At 47.1% G+C, this 19,683-nt stretch overlaps 2 protein-coding genes across 3 annotated transcripts in view; one reads left to right on the top strand and one right to left on the bottom strand.

Annotated features, from left to right (window-relative positions):
- Positions 1-19,478, bottom strand: part of Wipf3 (WAS/WASL interacting protein family member 3) — an 85,561-nt gene extending 66,083 nt beyond the window's left edge. Inside the window, exon 1 of one of the 2 annotated variants that reach the window (XM_050155528.1) lies at positions 19,274-19,478. The gene's annotated coding sequence lies outside the window, so the exon portion shown is untranslated. The remainder of the gene's footprint in view (positions 1-19,273) is intronic. The other variant, XM_050155527.1, reaches the window with a different exon arrangement.
- On the top strand, positions 490-4,085 carry LOC126509561 (kelch repeat and BTB domain-containing protein 8-like). The gene is given in 3 exon segments (XM_050155526.1): positions 490-2,132; positions 2,135-2,605; positions 2,608-4,085. Coding segments are annotated over 3 exon segments (1,515 nt in total). The 5' UTR covers positions 490-1,666; the 3' UTR covers positions 3,186-4,085.
- Positions 19,479-19,683: the final 205 nt, after the last annotated feature.

The following is a 19,683-nucleotide window of genomic DNA, read 5'->3' as shown; positions in this document are numbered from 1 at the left end:
AGTATGGGTGTGTGACCTGTACGTCTTTTCATCTTTAAGATTATATCCATTTTTAATTTTGTATAGAATGGGAATAGAAACAGGATCATGATGGAGAGGAGAAGATCTTAAGGGCAAGGAGAGGGGCACAGAGAGGGGAAAGCTTTACTTTATGATTTGTGAATGGCAAGAAAGGACATTTGGGCACAAGCAGAATAGCAAGAGGGACAGGGAGGGTAGGAGGGGTGATGAATAGGAACAAAGCAATTCTAAGTTTAAAAATAACAGAGAGGAATGCAACTACTATCTACAACAGCAACACAGAAGGATATAACCAGCAAGAGTTATCAGGTGAAAAGGAACACAAAATGAAGAATACATGCATATCCATTCTTCAGCTGTTACACAGAGAGGCAAAATATCTTTGAAGTGAAACTGTCACGCCCCACCTTCGACCAGCAAGGAATGACAGACCACCGGGGCTCTTCTCATTGCAGTTTATTACAGGACTTTATTCACTTTCTCACTTTTCCCCTCTCTCTCCTCTCTCCTCTGGGCAAACCTCTCCCAGCCCTTAAGTAGGCATGGGCTGCCAACCCCGAACTGCCAGGTGGGCACTGCCCATAGGTTCACGCATATGCAAGCAGCTGATAATCATTGCGTGATCATAGCATAGGTCAGGCCTTAGCCACCTCAGGAGTTGATTATACATCTCCATCAGGTGTGACACCACGCAGCCCGCTACAGTTCCCCCTTTTGTTTTGTAAAATCACAGGTAAGAGTAGAGGTCTGATCTCTGTTAAAAATGAAACATGTACTAGTGTTTGTCCAGGTGTCATCCACTCAGAGAACACTAGACCTGTCCAGTGCCTTTTTACAGAGGTGGGAGTTAGACACCAACCCACATGCAATCAGACTTGCTCTTACATCTCTAGCCAAACTTGGGGAGACTGTCCTGTTTCAATAGCCGTGAAGGCCTGAATGATCATAACTGCATTGCAATGCTGTGAACCCCTTATGTGACAGTTGCACCACAGGCATACCAGGGAGGCAAGCACCATTAAGCCTTGTTAGGGCTCCTATTCCCGCCCACTCCTTCAGATGACCCATGGAGTGATCCAGGAAGATAGTTCTTCTGCCAGGCTGGTATCCATGCCTGTGGAATCTGCAGTCACAATCGTCACTCGCAGCTTTTCCAGTTGTTGTTCGAATTCACCAGACCAAATTACCTAAAAGACAGCTAGAAAATTCTTTAAATTTTTCATATCACACACAGCCCCAGATACTTCCATTCACAGCCAAGCTGAGCCAATTGCCACAGCCACAGCTGTGCTTGCGGCAGCAGCAAGGGCAGTCAGAACTGGTAGCAGAGGGGCCAGCACAGAGGAGAGGAAGAGGAGGCACTCTTGCTTTCCCCTCCCTGGCTTTCCTCTGCCTGCTCCTGTCATTAGGAGTGGCTTTGTCATGATTCCAGGAGCAGTCAGAAACCATTGCTCTGGCCCCTTGGAGAAATGGCCGCACCGGCAGGTGGGTTGCATGGTCCTGCCTCCGTGGTACTGGAGGTGGAAACCAGGAGAGTGATTTAAGTAAGTCTTCCCCAACAACGAATGGGATTCCATCTTCAGACACAACCAACGAAGCCACGGACCCCTTCCATGCTTGCAATATTCTTAAGCAACTCAAAACAATGTACGATGAAGGACAGTTGACAGACATTGTAGTGGAAGTGGATCACGGGAAAACATTTTCCTGTCATAGAAACGTTCTTGCTGCAATCAGCCCCTACTTCAGATCCATGTTCACTAGCGTCCTTACGGAAAGTACTCAGAAAGAAGTTCGAATCATTGGTGTTGAAGCTGAATCAATGGATTTAGTATTGAATTATGCCTATACCTCTAGAGTTGTTCTGACAGAGGCCAATGTTCAGGCCTTGTTCACTACAGCTAGCATCTTCCAAATTCCTTCCATACAAGACCAATGTGCTAAGTATATGATTAGTCATTTGGAGCCACAGAATTCTATTGGAGTCTTTATCTTTGCTGATCATTATGGTCATCAGGAACTTGGAGATCGATCAAAAGAATACGTCCGTAAAAAGTTTCTGTGTGTCACCAAAAAACAAGAGTTTCTGCAGCTGACAAAAGACCAACTAGCAGACTAGACAGTGATGATTTAAATGTAGACCGGGAAGAGCACGTTTATGAGAGCATTATAAGGTGGTTTGAACATGAACAGAATGAAAGAGAAGTACACCTTCCGGAAATTTTTGCCAAATGTATAGGTTTTCCATTGATGGAAGATACATTTATCGAGAAAATTCCACCTCAGTTTGCACAGGCCATAACCAAAAGCTATGGAGAAAAGGGGCTATCCAACACCAATGGCTGTACGCAGAGGCTTGGAATGACTGCTTCTGAAATGATCATATGTTTTGATGCTGCACACAAACACTCAGGAAAGAAGCAAACAGTGCCTTGTCTAGATATAGTCACAGGAAGAGTGTTTAAACTATGCAAACCACCAAATGACCTACGAGAAGTTGGGATCCTTGTATCACCAGATAATGACATTTACATCACAGGGGGGTACAGGCCAAGCAGCAGTGAGGTCTCCATCGATCATAAGGCAGAAATGATTTTTGGATGTATGACCATTCCACCAATAGATGGCTATCCAAGCCATCCTTGCTTCAAGCCAGAATAGGCTGCACACTCGTGCACTGCTGTGGTAAAATGTATGCAATTGGAGAGCGTGTGTATGAAGGTGATGGAAGAAACTCCCTCAAGTCCGTGGAGTGCTATGACAGCAGAGAGAACTGTTGGATGACTGTCTGTGCCATGCCTGTCGCAATGGAGTTTCACAATGCTGTGGAGCACAAAGAAAACATCTATGTTTTACAGGGGGAATTTTACCTCTTCTATGAGCCTCAAAAAGACTACTGGGGGTTTTTAACTCCCATGACTGTGCCTAGAATCCAGGGCTTGGCAGCTGTGTACAAGGACTCGCTCTACTACATAGCTGGAACCTGTGGAAATCAGCATGTGTTTACTGTAGAAGCCTATGATATCGAGCTAAATAAATGGACTCGTAAGAAGGACTTTACATGTGATCAATCCATAAATCCATACCTGAAGCTACTGCTTTTCCAGAATATTTTTGTGTACTGTTTTCAAGTGTATGAGATTAAATGTGCTCTGTTAAACTGAAAAAAAAAAAAAAAAAGAAACCATTGCTCCTTCAGCAGTCCCCCCCAAACAACAAACCCCAGCTGCCATACTCCCGTGGCTCATTTATTCCTGTCAGCTGAGTGCATGGAAGACACCTTCTCCCTTGTGCACCTCTTTGGCTTCCCTAGCAACCCAGCTGATCCTGCTTCTGCTCTGAAAGGGTCCCGCTTAAATTATCTTATAGGGAATTTGGATGTTGTCAATCTCTCTGGCTACTTCCTGCTGAGCGGGGACATTGCATTCTTAAAGGTATTTACTACAATCTACTGCCATTTTCCAGCCTAGCTCTGACTCAGGTTGCAGAGAGAGCAGGGGAGAAGCAAAGGCTCCTCCCCACCGAGCTGGAAGGTGGAGGCGTGGCAATGCAGAGCTGCAGGCCCCAAACCCCCTCAGGCCGATTGCCCAGGCTGGCACAGAGGTTCAGGCCAACAGATCTTACCACGAGCTGTGCTTCTATGCCCCGAGGCAGGTCCTAGTGTTTGCAGCTTAGCAGACCCTCAGTGCGGCTTGGCCTTGGAGCCGCAGCTGCTCACACTCCCCTACAAACTCTGGAGGTCTCGGTAATTCAAACCACATGAACATCACTCCCTTCCTTAGCGTACCTTGTTCAGCGGCAAAATTCAGATCTCTACCAAGCCTGTCCCAGGATGACACATTAAGATTGCCAGAGACGGCAAACCAAGGAGCAATTGTGTCACATTTAGCCAAAAACCTCTCCAAAGCTCTCAGTAACAGCTCGTTAAGAGCCAGAAAAATCAGGTGTGATGTTGAAGCACCCATTCTAAAATCCTATTCTTTTTTTATTTTCATTTTAAACCGTCCACTTTGGTCGTGGCCCTCACTTTATTTTTATTTATTTATTTATTAAAGATTTCTGTCTCTTCCCCACTGCTGCCTCCCCTTTCCCTCCCCCTCCCCCAGCCAAGTCCCCCTCCCTCGTCAGCCCAAAGAGCAATCAGGGTTCCCTGCCCTGTGGGAAGTCCAAGGACCACCCACCTCTATCCAGGTCTAGTAACTTTAAACCGTCCACTATGATCGTGGCTCTGACTTTAAAACAGTCCGCTTTGGTCGCGGCCCTATTACCCCCACTCTCCCTTCTACCGGCGAGAGCGGTGAACCTGCTTTTTGTCACGGATCCCCAATCTTTATTTTGAGGATTATTTGGTGCACCCCCTGACTGCAGCAAGTTCTGGGCTCCACGGAGAGAGGTTTGGAGGTTCCCCATATAAGGCCACCACTTGTCGTGTTCAGCCCTCAACCAGCAAGGAAAAACACAACACCTGGAGCTCTTCTTGCAGCAGTTTTCAGGATTTTATTCACAGCAATCTACCTCCTTCTTCTTCTCTTTCTCTCTCTCTCTGTCCGGGCAAACCTCTCCCAGCCCTTAAGTAGGCATGGGCTGCCAACCCCAAACTGCCTTGTGGGCACTGCCCATAGGTTCACGCATATGCAAGCAGCTGATAATCATTGCATGATCATAACATAGGTCAGGCCTTAGCCATCTCAGGAGTTGATTATACATCTCCATCAGATGTGATACCACACAGCTCGCTACATGAAACAATCATATATATTCAAGAATAAAGGTATATGGAAGATATAAATGTAAATACTAGAAAAATTAAGGGAAGTGATCCTATCAGCTAATACCGGGTGGCATAAAAGAGAGTTCAAAAGGAAGGGGGGGGGGGAACAGTAGCTGGCATTGCTTATGGGAGGAGCAGCTGATATTCTCTACATTAAAAACACATAAGCAAACTATAACCCAGAGGCATCCAAAGATTAGAGTTAGCTAGAGAGGCATTTGGAAAACTTAAAACAGAATCTACCTTTAGGAAGAATATGGAAACAAAACAAATTTTAAAAGTTCATTAAATGGCATATAAAAAAGCAAATTTAGAAGTAAAAACTAATCAGAACAGAATGGAAATAAAAGTAAATGCATCTGTCCATGAAAGCCTGAGAATAAACTTACCTTCCAGGCTACTGAAGACATTTTCAGGTTGCACTGAAATCTGCCTATGAGCTGTCTAAAAGCTGCACACCAAATCAGCAAAAGTTGAAAACAGAACAAAAACCTAAATAAGGTCTTTACCATAGTGAAGATATAACATGCAAAAATTGAATTAGCGTCAGAAACATCAACTGCAAATCAGCAGTAACCAAACCAATAAAGCAAAATTGCAAACAGTCTGTTAGGTCATTTCTACAGCTCCTGCACTCAGGAAGCAGAGGCAGGAAGAGCTCTACAGTGAGACTCTCAAGCAAGAAATCAAGCAGACCAATTCTAGGACCGAAAATAGGCACAGAATCACAGTGCTTCAGCTGCAGCTATGCAAGGAAAAATCACCTAACCAATAGGCAGGACTACAACAGAGAAAAGGCTCTCCTCAGAATCCTAATACTGAAGACATACAGGGAACATCTTCAAAACGGCAGCAACAGAAAGTGCTGGGACCTAAACGACCAATTCAATGATCCTGAGAATTAAAGTTATGACAGATGGGACACTGACAAAGCACAGGCTGGAGCACATCACAACTGTCAACGATGACACTGATGGACAGAAGGATAGAGAGCCCCTAAAGAGTGTGGGGACAACAGCTCTGCTAAGGGCAACAGAGAGAAAAGAACTGACTTTCTTTTGTGAATGTAAACCAGATATCTAGAAATATGGAAAACATCTGAAATCAAAAGAGCAATCTTCCAAAAGATCAGCAAATACAAAGAACAGGGGAAGGAAAGACTTAGTGACAGCCATATAGATGCTAGAAGTTTCTGCTCTAATATGAAAGCACAGATTAAAGTAGACGGCTTTCTATTACAATATGAATTAGGAAAGTAACCAAGACAAGAGAGGGTGGAGCACAGTGACTAAGTCAAAGGTCTGCAGTAAATTACAGGAAGGCTGTAACGTGGGATTCCACCCAGCTGCTAGGGGAAGCCGGCAGACCCAAAGGCGAGACAGACAGACAGACCCCCCAAACCCCAAAGCACTGGCCAATCTCAGTTATAAGCAAGATCCAAGAAACATAAATAAGCAGATTTTGGCGACATTTAAAGTAAAAGCCATCAGCCAAGTCTAGTTCAAAGGCAAGGGCATTTCAGCCACATGGTGGCACACACATTTAATCCTAGCACTTGGAGCCAGAGGCAGGCTGATCTCTTGAGTATGAAGCCAGCCTGGTCTACAGAATGAGTTCCAGGACAGCCAGGGCTATGTGGAAGACCCTGCCATAAAGAACCAAAGACAGGGACATACCAAGGCAAAAACACCTACTGACAGAATTTCTCATTGTCAGCATTATGGGCTATGAGGGTGGAAGGTGCTTGCAGCATGAGCCTGAAAACCCAAGTTCCATCCCAGAACCCACGACAGCTGAGTTCCATCCCTGGAGCCCACGACAACTGAGTTCCATCCCTGGAGCCCACGACAACTGAGTTCCATCCCTAGAACCCACGACAGCTGAGTTCCATCCCTAGAACCCACGACAGCTGAGTTCCATCCCTAGAACCCACGACAGCTGAGTTCCATCCCTAGAACCCACGGCAGCTGAGTTCCATCCCTAGAACCCACGGCAGCTGAGTTCCATCCCTGGAGCCCACGACAGCTGAGTTCCATCCCTGGAGCCCACGACAGCTGAGTTCCATCCCTGGAACCCAAGCCAAAGTAGAATTGGAGAACCAACTCTACAAAGCTGTCCTCTGACCTCTGCAGGAGCGACAGGTCACACATACCCACACACATATCATACTTTCCTGCATACAATGATAATAAATAGAATTATTTCCTTAGCTGTCACCTGATTATAACAGCACAAAATATGTCATAGTAAATGATGAAAGGACTCAATAGATTCCAGTCAAAGTCAGGAACAAATCGGGAATGAATATGGCTGTCACTACCCGATGTCATCACTCCAGAGGTGGGAGTCAATTCAATTATAAAAGAAATAAAGCATATGTATTAGTTAGAAAAGAAGCTCACTTGCCACCCCCTCAATGATATGGCAGTGCATATGGAAAGCCTAAGAGAATCAGTAGGGAAATAACTTTGAATCATAAGAAAAACTTCAACACCAATAAGCAAAATCTCAGCATTTACCTCTGAGTGCAGAAATAGCTGCTGGAATACTGCAAAGAGACAACTGTGCTCACGAGTCAGCCTGAGAATAAGGAACAGAATATACGAGATGACTGAGTAAGACAAGGCTGAGCAACAGAGCAGACACTGAAAAAAACACACTTTACTTTCCAGCAGAAAAGACCGAACACCAGACAAACGTTAACTCGGTTCGTGTTATGCTTTAAACTTTAGTGACCTCGGTGAAAATACCAACTTGTTCACTTTTCTGAACTGGGCAGGAGACTCTGAAGTTCACATGCAAGCCTCAAGTCCTTGGATAATAAAAGAGTAAAGCCACACCACTGAGAAGAACAGAGAGTTATCTGGGTAATTAATCTGAAAGCCACAAACAGATCAATTTTTAGAAGATTTGGCTATATTTTTTTTAAGACACTGCATGTAGGAGAAGGGAAAAGAAAGATATGTTACTCAATAAAAACTATTGAGGAAACTGGATAACTAGAAACATAGATGAATGTAAGGCTTGCCTTGGCTCAAAATAAAATCCAAAGTACTAAAAATTTAACTTCTGAAAGAGAAAACTATTATGATATGAAAAATATAGGAGATTAAAAAACCCTTCAAGGCAAGGTGTGGAGGAGACTGCCCAGTGGGTAAAAGCTCCTTCAAGCAATAAAGCAGCGGAGACCCAAATTTGTATCCTCAGCTCCCACGTAAGAAACTGGTCATGACTGTGTAGCCCTAGCACTGGGGCGGACAGGAGGATCCTGGCCAGTCTAGACAACAAGGTGAGTTTCGGCATCACTGAGAGTTCCTATCTCAAGGGATTAATGCGGAGGGTAATAGAGGACAACATTGATGCCATCCTTTGGTCTTTGCACACACTCACACAGGTGCACACACCAGTACATTCATACGCATGTGTCATGCACAGATATGTCACACACACATACATATGTACACATACATGCACACCCCATAACCTATACATACAACATACATAAACTTTCAAGACAGGGTTTCTCTGTGTAGCCCTGGCTGTCCTAGAACTCACTCTGTAGACCAGGCTGGCCTCGAACTCACAGAGAACTGCCTGCCTCTGCTTCTCGAGTGCTGGGATTAAAGGCGTGCGTCACCACCGCCCAACCAGTAAGTCCTTTTAAAAGCCATAAGAAAATGTTTCTGCAGTTAATAAGTATATAAGTACATGAACCACAATATCAAAGACATACATCATTACAAATTTGAGAAAAACCATGAAACTGAAACAAGCACACTACAAATTAGGGGAAATTATAGCAAATTAAAATCATGGTAAAATGGCTTTATTTTCCAGACAGAGATGTATAAATTCATATTAAAGATCAATAATGTAATAAAAATATGCAAGGGGCCTAAACGGATCATAGCTAAAAGCAAAAGCCTAGGTGACATTAAAACACATCAAAGATACTCAGCATTATTCCTGAGAAAATGTGCGTCAAAGCCACAAGATACTACTGTGTGCCCATCAGATCAGCCACGCTCAAGAGCTGAATAAGCACACACTTGAAACAGTGATGTGGGAATTGGGGGTAGGGGTGGGGTGTGGGGGTGTCACCACTCGCTCTCACGCACTAGACAGAGAGCAAGTGTCACCCTCTCTCCTGTGCTGGAGAGAGTGGAGGGGTCACTCTCTCTCTCTGGAGGGCGAGGTCAAATCTATCAAACTGTTACATGTGTTTTCCAATTTTAGGACTTTATCTTTGGGACACACCCATACTCCTGAGAAACAGTATTTTTTAAACAGCAAACAACCACATATAAAGTGTGTGTTCTCCTATCAACCGGATATTAAGATAATTCATACCCAATAATGGTTAACTAGACGGTTGCTAAACAAGAAGCTAATAGACTCCAGGTGTGACATTTGGAATGGTCTCCAGGTTATAGTAAGGGGGAAAAAAAGTCAGCGGCAAACGCCTACAGTCTGAGTAGGTTTCTATTTATGTTGTGTATTTATATCCATGTTTATGCTTACATACGTAGGAAGTGTCTGGAAGAACACGGGGCAGCTGGGTGACCAGAGAACCCTCCGCACGGTGCACTCCTTTGTATGTCCGAAGCATCCGTGCAATGTTATCTGTTTACAAACTAAGACCATGGATGAATCGATTAAACAAGAGCCTTGCTGGCTCTGGGTTTCTTATTTGGAACTGAGAAGCTTTTTTTTTTTTTTTTTAGCTTCACGCAACCTGAATCAGGAGACTTCTGTGCCTAAACAGGAAGTATACGGGGAGAAAATCAAAGCAGTATCTACAGTGTGCCAAGCTCTGCGGTTGAGCCTCATGGCCAGCTCCTCTGAGGACACCCACACAGTCATCACCATCCACAGGGTCAGGGGACTGGTCAAGCATGCTAGGAAAATAGGCAGAGGTGGAATAAAACCACTCTCCCAGCATGGCTCATGGCCCTGTCGGGAAGGGAGGTCAGGGCAGGAAGCAACAGGAAGGAATTGAAGCAGAGGCTTTGGAGGAATACTGATTGCTGACTTTCTCCCCAGGGCTTGCTCAGCTTGTTTTCTTCTTCATCCCAGGCCATCTGCCTAGGGATGGCACTCCTCACCTACACCAATGGTCTGGACCCACTTACATCAAACACTAATCAAGAAAATGCTACAAAGACTTGCCTACAAGTCTGTCTTATATAGGCATTTTTATAATTCATGTTCCGTCTTCCCAGACAACCCTAACTTGTATTAAATTGTCAAACTGACAAAAACAACACCACCAACAACAAAAAAACAAAAACAAACAAACAAAAAAACCCAGCAGCAAACACACGGCCGTTTCAGAAATTGTTGGAAATTCTGTCTTAATCCCAAGCTAAAATTCATTACTTTATCTTATTTTTAAAGACAGGGTCTCACTGGGTAGCCTCGGGTGACCTAGAATTCCATATACAGACTAGGAGGGCCTCAGACTCCTGGATCATTACATGAAATGAATAAATCCAAACAGCAATTTTTAAAGTCAAACATCTGATAGACTCTGGGGGAATAAATAAGCCCCGTGTTCCCATAGGAGCAGAAACCAGCAAAGCACTGCACTTTATGACTTAACAATGCTCTGGAATCTGAGCTGAGCTGTTTCAGGTATCTCTCTTGGTGTTGGGTGGAGGAGTGGCAGGTGGAATGACACGTGTGTGACCACAGCCACGGCTGCGGGGAAGCTGTGTGATGGAACACAAGCGATTGCATTGCTTGCTCCAAGTGTAATTTTAAATTGGTTTTTGGTCATGGCAGACTCACAAACATTTTCCTGTTATCACATTTCCATGGCTACCACATTCAGTTACGGGACCCACAGCTCACAGAGTTATACTCTACTAGATATGAATCATTTGTGAGCTGATTCCAGCTGGCGATCAATTCTTGCCACCCATTAAATGAGGAGCTCCATAGGATGCCAGCCACAAGACGCGCGGCTTGGAAATAACGACCGGAGGCTTTCTTCCTTCACTAGAAAATGCGGACCCCCAGTTCCCACAGATAGATATCCTGGACTGTTGATCTTTAGTATACATATAGGCACAGACATAACTTACATGGATAATGTGGACGTAACAAAGTCAAGCGCCATCCCTGAGAACCCGCTGAGCATCCATAAACGCTGGAAAGGCGCACAGTGGACATCAGCCCACTACATTTCTTGCCTACTTTCTAGAACACTGCTAGTACATTTCTAGACCTTAGAACATATGCCTCTGTGTGGAAATCAGAGCAACAAGTGTATGCAAAAGCCGGTGAAGTGTAGGGAGAGCAAATTTTATGCTCAGGATAATTGTTCCTCTGTCAGGTTTAGTAGTTATGTCTGCGCAGTTTAACTTTCCCTCTGCCTTACTGGAAGACAGAACAATGAAACAAAACTGTCTCATTTCGATATCAAGAGAACATTAGAATAAACATCAGCTCTAAGTGACACGAGCCATTTAAAACCAATTTCTGTCATTAAAAGGAAATAGAAAGTATATTTCTCACTCTTTTCCTTGCTTCCTCCTCCTTCGTTCCCCCCACCGTGTATGTGTGTGTGTGTGTAAACATCTCCTGCTCTGATAGGGTACATTCATTTTTCTCTATTGCTTTATTCCTTGGTAGTCAGGGTTGGTGCCTACTCAATGGACCGCAGTCTGGGAAGAGTTCAATAGCAGAACACTTGATTACCATGTACAAAGTCCTGGGTTTGGTCCCCAGCCTGACCAAAAGAACACTGAAAGGCATGGCTATGAGGATGCTTTGCTAAATAATTCATTAATAAGACAACAGTTCACATGTTCTGATCAAAAATGGCAATCTACTTGTTACTTATACAATTCTCTCTTACCACCATTCTCCAAAAAAGATAAACCCAACTCTGCATGATAGACGTACAATATCAGCCCCATATCCAAGATGTGGAAAGGAAGGCTCAGAAATGTGAGTAATCATTGTGATAGGTAACAGCTGCAACAGCACAAACCACAGGCCCCCTAGGTCAGTACGATTCCAGGGCTGTGCTCTTCTGCATCCAGCCTTTGCCAAGTGCATCCACACGTGTCCTGTTGCCCACTGACACGTGATAACTGAACATACTTCTGGGGCACAGCCTAATCTCATGCATGTGTAAAATGTGCCTTTGATCACTCTTGACCAGGCTTATCAAACTCGCACATGACTGGCTCAGTTCTTCCCCTCCGTGCTCCTCCTCATCCTAGCCCTCCTATTCCTTCTTTGCAATGATGGATCAGAGCCAGGCCTGTGCATTCTAGGCAAGGGCTCCAGCTCCTTCTGGGCCACACCTCTAGGCCAGCATCATCATAATCAACAACAAGAAGAAACAAGAGTCTCAGGCCATAAGTTCAAGGACACAGTATTACTCGACAGTAAAAAGCCATGGCAGCCGATTCACACCGGACTGTGGCGGGTTCACCTTAAATATACTGTGTGAGACAAAGCAACCACTTACCAAAAGGCTGTCTCTGTATGATTCCACTAATACAATGTCCAGAATAGGTAAATCCAGAGTGAAAGGCAGAAGAATGGTAGGCAGAGCTGAGAGCAGAGGATGGGAAAGGGTTTCTTTTTCGGATACTGCCGCGTGATTCTGCGTGTTCTAATACTCACTGAAATGAAATACTAAAAAGGGGCGATTTTCTTAATATGTGTAAATATCTCAGTGAAGCTGTAATTAAAAGGTAGCATGGCTTTATTCCCAGCAGGCAAGCAGAATCCAGGGCACAGAGCATCAAGAGAAACACAAGCACTTTGGAAACCTGAAGGCAATGAAGAAACCGCTTACATGGGTCACAAGCAAATCAAAATGGTAAGAAGGAACTAGGGGTGGGTCTCCCCTGATGGGAGGGGTGGTGGGCTGGGTCAGCTGTGCCCAGTGCAGGGTGTGGCATGCTGTTCACAGTGACAGGTTGCCAGTGAGTTTGGCTATCGGCTTTATTTTGTAAGGTTTTAGATCAAAGGCATGTGGCCACCTCCCGGTGACTTTCGTTAACCTGTACAATTGTATGTTAATCATCGTCAGGAAGGCAGGTGGGTATTTAGATGGGGGGGGGGAGTATTGTGGTGTCATTGCTGCGGGTGGCCTGTGGAATAGGATGGAATGTGGTCTGTGGAGAGGAAACTGCACACATCCACACTAGCAAGGGAGACCCTTCGTCTGAGTTTGACACCTATGGGAAACGCTGGGTGTCTGGAATTCAGAGAAGGACGAGGCCAGATAAACAGATGAACTCCAGGACACTTTGGCAGACCTCCCCAGTGTTAAAGAGAAGGGTGGGGGAGGGGAGCGCAGGCAGATAAAAGTGAGTTTGAGTCTTTGAAGTGCTGTGGTGGGGACAAGGGTAGGTTTGAGATCCAGGAAGGGGTGGAGCTGGCTCAGAGATCTAGGAACCTCCACGCGGACCACACTTCCCTTGGCAGCACTCTGCTGTGAAGATCTGGAATGTGTGACATTTAAAATGACTGAGTCACCTTCGCGATTGCTAATTAAGTCAGGGCCATGACTAAAGAAGGCACTCCAGTCTCTACCCTCTAACCACCCCCTCCTCTAATTGGGGGGTAGGGGAGGGATCCACCCAGCTGGAAAGATTTGCTTTCTCTGACTCTTATACTTGGATGGTCTTGGGACATCATTTTGTTAAGGAGGTGTGAATAGAAGTCTGGAGAGGTCACCATCTTCTGAATGAAACGGAAGAATGTCCAATGGGACAGCTCCAGTTTAGCTACTGTGCCCGCCTGCTCTTTACTTAGGCTAGCTATGCAAGCCTACAGATGCAGCAGCCATCTTGGGACTGTGAGGCAGCCAGATTTAGGATGAAGATTTGATTGCAAACTAAGGAGGGAGAAACAGAGCTGGGAAGGAGCTGGTCCTGTTGTTTGAGCTCCTCGCAGCAGCCCTAGGCGACCTTTACTGGGAAGTCTGGATCCCCACAACAAATAACTTGTCCCCTTTTAAGGTAGATCCAGATGTACACACTTTTCCTGTTTGTTTTGGCTGCTGAATGCAGTTCCAATAGAATCAAGTCATATCTGGGCATTTTGCACACACACACACACACACACACGAGGTGGGTCAAAACAATGTGGTTATCAGTATTTTAGTCAGAAAACATTTAAAACACAACATCACATTCTTTATTTTTCCAAGCAGTATGTCTCCTTTCTAAATTGGAAGCTAAAACTGTCACTGGTGTGGGGACAGGGGTGGGATTTCTCAGCGGTTAGAACATTTGTCAAGCAAGCATGAGGACCAGAGTTCAGATCCCCAGGACCTAAGTAAATGCCAGGTGGGATGGCCAGCCTATAATCCAGCCTTGGAGGCCGAGACAATGAGACTAGCCACATTGATGAGCTCTGGGTTTGATTGAGAGAGCCTGCCACAGTTAATGAGAGGGAAGTGCAGTCAAGGTTGAGCCCTGTCAACCTTGGGCCTCCACAGGCTTGAACATCCATGTGCATGCACATTCACACACGTGTGCCCATAAACACACAAACATACATGCACATATACCCACAGGAAAATGGAAAATAATTTTCAGGGACAGCAAAGCAGTCCCTGTTAATGGGGCTGTGCTCCCAAACACCCTCAGGACATTTCTGGTTGACTAGTGGGGTTCACATCCACCTGAGTCTGTGAAGGATTAGCATCTCTGGAAGGAGGAGTCTTAGCAAGTCTCTGGACCAAAGTGTCCTGGCCTTTACACGGGTGCTCATCTGGGCTGCGCTCTGGCAAGCAACCCCCACAACTACAGTCAATAAAGGTCCAGAAAACACGCACTGTCCTGGGCCACAAAACACCCATTGTCTGTAGGCAAGGCCATGCTAAAGACTTGGGTCTCCATGACAACAGAGCTGGCCTTAAAGTCCTGCCAGGGAAAAGCTTTCTCGGGTTTCAGGACCTGGAAGAACTGGCGATTTGTCTGTTTAAAATCTCATGGTTGCTGTAGACTGGTAAAGATTTGAGTTTCCCTTTTTGCTTTGGCTGCCAGGAAGCTCTGGTCAGCATTTGATTCCCCGCTGAAAACTGCATTCACTGAAAGTTTATGAAAAGCACCAGGTATGGTAATCATAACAAACAATCTATAATCTGCTGAGAATCACCATGTGTACAACGGGGTCCTATTTACCCTAGCTGGAAGGCCTTGTCACCATTCCCATTTTACAGAGGGAAAACGGAGTCACACAAAACTCAAGTGGTTTGCCTAGGATCATGCAGCGAGTCAGCGATAAACTCAAGCCCGGGAATTCTGCAGTGGACACCACACAGACAACAATCAGTTTCTGATCTCACAAGCTGAATCTAAAAATCCTCAGCCCTCACATCCCGTCTCTACCATCAGGTCAGAGGATCCAGGGCAACAGAGAGGGCTATGGCAGGAAAAGCCAAACAACAGATAATGGAAAGGTAACAGGCTCTTGGACCACTGTAAAAGGCATTCATTCATTCATTCATTCATTCATTCATTCGCCAGCTTTTAGGGAGTATCTGTCACGTGGGTTTAGCATCTGCTCTCTGGGAACTGAAACAAAGCAGAACCTAGGACCAGGATATGGTGGGGTTAGGATGAGGTGTTCTTAGGAGTTCAGAGTGGAACAGCACACTGCATTCTGAGAGCAGTTTAGTCCTTGGCTTCTGAGGTCCCTTAAATGGTGGGAGGGGCTGGAGAGATGGCTTACCGTCTGGGAAAGGGTCTCAGTTTGGTTTCCAGCACCTACATCAGGTCTACAGATGCTTATTATAACTCCAGCGCCAGGGGATCCAACGCCCTCTGCTGGACTGTGAGGGCACCTGCACATATACCCCCCACCCTGACACACATAATTAATAATAAATCTTAACAGCAGCTGAAAATGAAACAGTGGGAGGAAGAAGGCGAAGCTCCCTATGAAGGTTCTTGGAATGGCTTCCGTCTCTCAGACTCTTAGCCCTGGCAGGAGTTAGTCATTAGCTTTAGGAACAGGGGATAGCAGCCTGGGTGCCTTGCTCTGACAGCCGTGTTCAGGGATCTGAGGTCACCTGAGCCTCCTCCCAGCGCATCCTGGAGCCGACTCTAACTTCCGTTCCAAAGATGGGTCTGGTTGTTCCTTCTGGGTACTGCCATCTGAAACTCGTCCTGTTACTGGAATCCATCACCCATCAGGGATGGGATGAACAGTCCTTCTGGATGCTCCGGAACACTTTCCCAATGGTATCTGGCTCACTCAGTGCCCACACGGCGTTTTTTTTTTTTTCTCCACATTCATTCTGTTCCATCTCATCCCGCCTGATGTGTGAATACTGTTGTCTGCGATGCAATCCCTGCTGCACACCTGGCGTGGGAGAGCCCCTCCCTAGTGTCCCCCACAGGAAGGAAAGAGCTAGCTCAAATAGCAAGGGGAGCTTTCAAAATGCATTAGTGGCTGGAGGCAGGGAGCAACGTGCAGCCTGCCTGCTGAGCGCCATCGCGAGCACGCAAAGGCTCCGGGGCTCGCTAGAGTGGCGAAGGAACTAATTAATCATCTTCTCTTCAAGCGGAACTCTGATTTACTAGTTTCCTCTTCAGTCTGTTTTGTCATATGCTATCAGCCACGTTAGTCAAATAGTACAATTCCTTCTAAATATTCCAGCAGCCAGATGGCAGCAGCACTTCCTTGAGAAGCCACAGTTCACTAGGAGGTAACTTTGTGACAGGCAGGCGGCTGAGAGGGCACACCGTACCCGCCTTAGTGGTCCTGCTCAGTGGTCTCTCCCACTAACCCTCACAGTCCCCACAAGTACAGTCGGGAACTTGTGGTAAAACAAAAATGTTTGTCTCTAAGTTCCGGACTTAGACACACACATAAGGTCACTAGATCACACACCAGGGCAAGTTTCTCAGGAATTCACTTTGTTTTAAGATGTGACTGTGTCCCAAAAATTTATCACATATGCAGGTAAATCAATTTCATTTCTTCCATTAAGTTATTTTTGTAGGTTGATTTTACATTTTTTATGTGTGTATGTGTATGTGTGCATACACACACACACACACCCTGCATTGAACTCTGGAGGTCGGAGGACTACTTGCAGGGATCATTTCTCTCTTTCCAGTATGTGGATTCTGGGAGTTGAACTCAGACTTGGCACAGGCTCCTTTACCCACTGAGCCACCTTGCCCGCCCCCCCCCCTTGTAGATTTTTCAGTCTTTGCACCAATGGACAGATATCTGTCAACCACAGAGAGCAGGAAGAGTTGAGGCTTCCTGGTGAAAACTCCCCGTTCTTCTGCGTTACTCTCATTTGGTGCTGCAGCTCTTTCCCCGGCTCTCTTACTCCTTTTTTGTGGGGTGTGTTGGAATAACTGCAGAATCTCAACCTGTGCTGTACGCTTGCTGAACAATAATCGCCTAAAAAGAGCGTTGCCAGGCTGGGCCAGCTGGCTGTCTCCCGTTCCTGAAACTGAATGTTCTTAGACACACACACTCCTCCACCCCTTCTGCTGCTGGCTGCTGAGTGGAGCGCCGTGCCACAGTCGCAAGTGCCTGAGCACCGAGGCTCCTGGCAGGACTAAAACGGGGTGCACAGCAGCCTTTCAGCTCTAGTAAGGCAGCCCGACTCCTCCGCCGAGATTAGGGGACCAAAAATTGCACATTCCTCGTGTGAAGTCTACAGACCCAAGTCCCTATCCTCGGCTTCCTTGAACAACTCAGTTAACCCCTGTCTATTTCCCAGCAGTGAAAATTACACAATTACAGGGAACCGCCGAACTCTCAGGTTAATGCTTGCGGGGGCACCCTACAGTACCCCGCCATTTCCTGTGACGTCTACCCCATCTTTTTTCTCCCCTGCCCTTCTCCCTGTTTCTCCTGATTTGGTTTTTGTGGGTTTAAAATGCATCTCTAAAGTACATTAGCTGGAAAGCTGCAGTGATCTGGGCACTGCCTCGGCCAGTGCCCTTCAGCATCCAATGCTCACTTAAGTTGTTAATGAAGTAAAAAAAAAAAATGGCAAAAGTCACGTGCACAAATCCAAAGCACATAACTTCCTGATTGTCTATGTATGTCTAGACCCAAAGCGCCTTGAAGGGCTGCCCAGGGCAGGGGGAAGCCCAGAGTCAGCCCCCTTGGGGTCTCTCCCACTGCTCTAGAGATGACAGTTTTCAGAAGAAGGCTAGCGGCGAAAAGCCCTGTCTTGCAGAGGAAGGGCTTCATTTCTAGCACCAACAGGGTGGCTCAGATGTATCCAACACTCCTGTTCCGTGGGTCTGATGCCCTCTTTTGACCTCCAGGGGCACTAGGCACACACATGGTGCCTAGACATACATTCAGGCAGAAAGTTAAAAGAGTGAATCTTTAAAACAAGGCTGGAGTGTCTGTGATAATTACAATACCGACTGAGGGGTGGTACACCTCTTCCGATCCTCTCTGAGGTGACAAAGGATTCTAGCAAGGAGGAGACCGAGGCATGCAAACTTTTTAAACGACACAGGCCTGCCCAGCAAAGGTGCTCATTTGCGTCTCAGGACCCCGGGCACAGAGAGTAGAGTAGAATCCTAACGACCAGTCAGTAGCATTCCTCGGAGTGTCCTCAGAGTGTCAGAGATACTTCTAGTTTGTCCTTAGGCAACTGGGCAGACTTCCTGGATTTTCCCTTAGAACATCTGTCCAACTAGAGACCCTCGGTCCTCATACACACTTGGCTGGCACTCCAGGAGTGCAAAAGGCACCGTTCCCGAGGAATGATGCCAGCCAGCGTGCCCCTCTCCCAAATCTGCCACCCCCTTTTGAGCATCCAGGGGAACGGCCACAGTTACCCAGTTTTCTGTATCGCCAAAGGACTTTAAAGACCGCTTGTGGCCTGCTGTAAATGGCTAGAGATAATGGCTAGATACACACTCTCTGACTTCTGACCTCTGAGGAGTCAGGTCACCTGAGCTCCTGGCTCGGCTCTGTCGCCAGGAGCTGTGTGACCTTGGATAAGTCACTTCGCAGCTCTGGAACTGGTTTTCTCCCTGGCGGCTGCTCCAATACCCTTAAGTCCCTTCCTACTGTGTAGGTTCCCTGATCTATTCTCTTCGCCATGGCCCTTCCCAGGGACAGCTCCAACCTCAGAGAGACCAACCCTTTTGTTCTCAGGGGGTGGCGTGAGGAAAGAAAGCAGAGCCCCTTGGGACACCAGGCCCAGCAGCTGCTTTCGGGACAGTGCTGTCCTGGGAGGTCACCCGCCCTGAGGTAACCTGGTAGTCGCCTTGGTCCCTTTCCGACCCGGTGCGGGCGGGGAGCGGAGTAGCCGGCGCTAGGGCTACGCGGAGCTAGCGCCTGGATCGTAGTTATGGTTTGGGACTGCAATCTGGAGGGGTCCCTGGCCACTCTCACGCGCCCAATGTCTTTGACACCGCCGGAGGCCACTCCTCCTCGAGACTGTCCCCACCACCCCGTCGACAGCAAGCGTCGGACACTCCACTCGGGGCCCGGACTCAACGGAGCCGCTACCTGCAGCTGGCCCTGGCCGGGCGGACTGGACTCGAGCTGGCGCCGCGGTCTCCGTCGTTCCCGCTGTCCACTCTCGGTCTACGGACCGCGCCTGGCGTTGTCGCTGCGCGCCTGGCTGAGCCGGTCTCTGTGTTCGCCGCTCGCTCCAGGCCAGGCTCAGGCGCTGCCGGGACGCGGAGGCGGAGCCGTCGCCCCCACCTGCTGGCTGCGGCCGCCCCGGAGCCCCGCCGCCTAGCGCACGGGGACGCGGCCCAGCGGGCGGGGTCGCTTTGGCACCCAGGAGGCGGGTCCCGGCCGCGCGGCGCACCTCCCAGGTACAGAGTCCCAAGTAGGAGCCGGGAACCGTGTGGCCTAGGGCTGGAGTTCTCCGCGCCACCTCGACTACGCATTCCAAACATTTCCCAGCCCTC

Source organism: Alexandromys fortis, unplaced genomic scaffold, assembly GCF_014885135.2.
Source record: "Alexandromys fortis isolate MF-2015 unplaced genomic scaffold, M_Fortis_MF-2015_v1.1 scaffold_93, whole genome shotgun sequence".
Taxonomy (NCBI): domain Eukaryota; kingdom Metazoa; phylum Chordata; class Mammalia; order Rodentia; family Cricetidae; genus Alexandromys; species Alexandromys fortis.
Note: the sequence above shows the minus strand (reverse complement) of the source record. Positions and strands in the feature narration are given on the sequence as shown.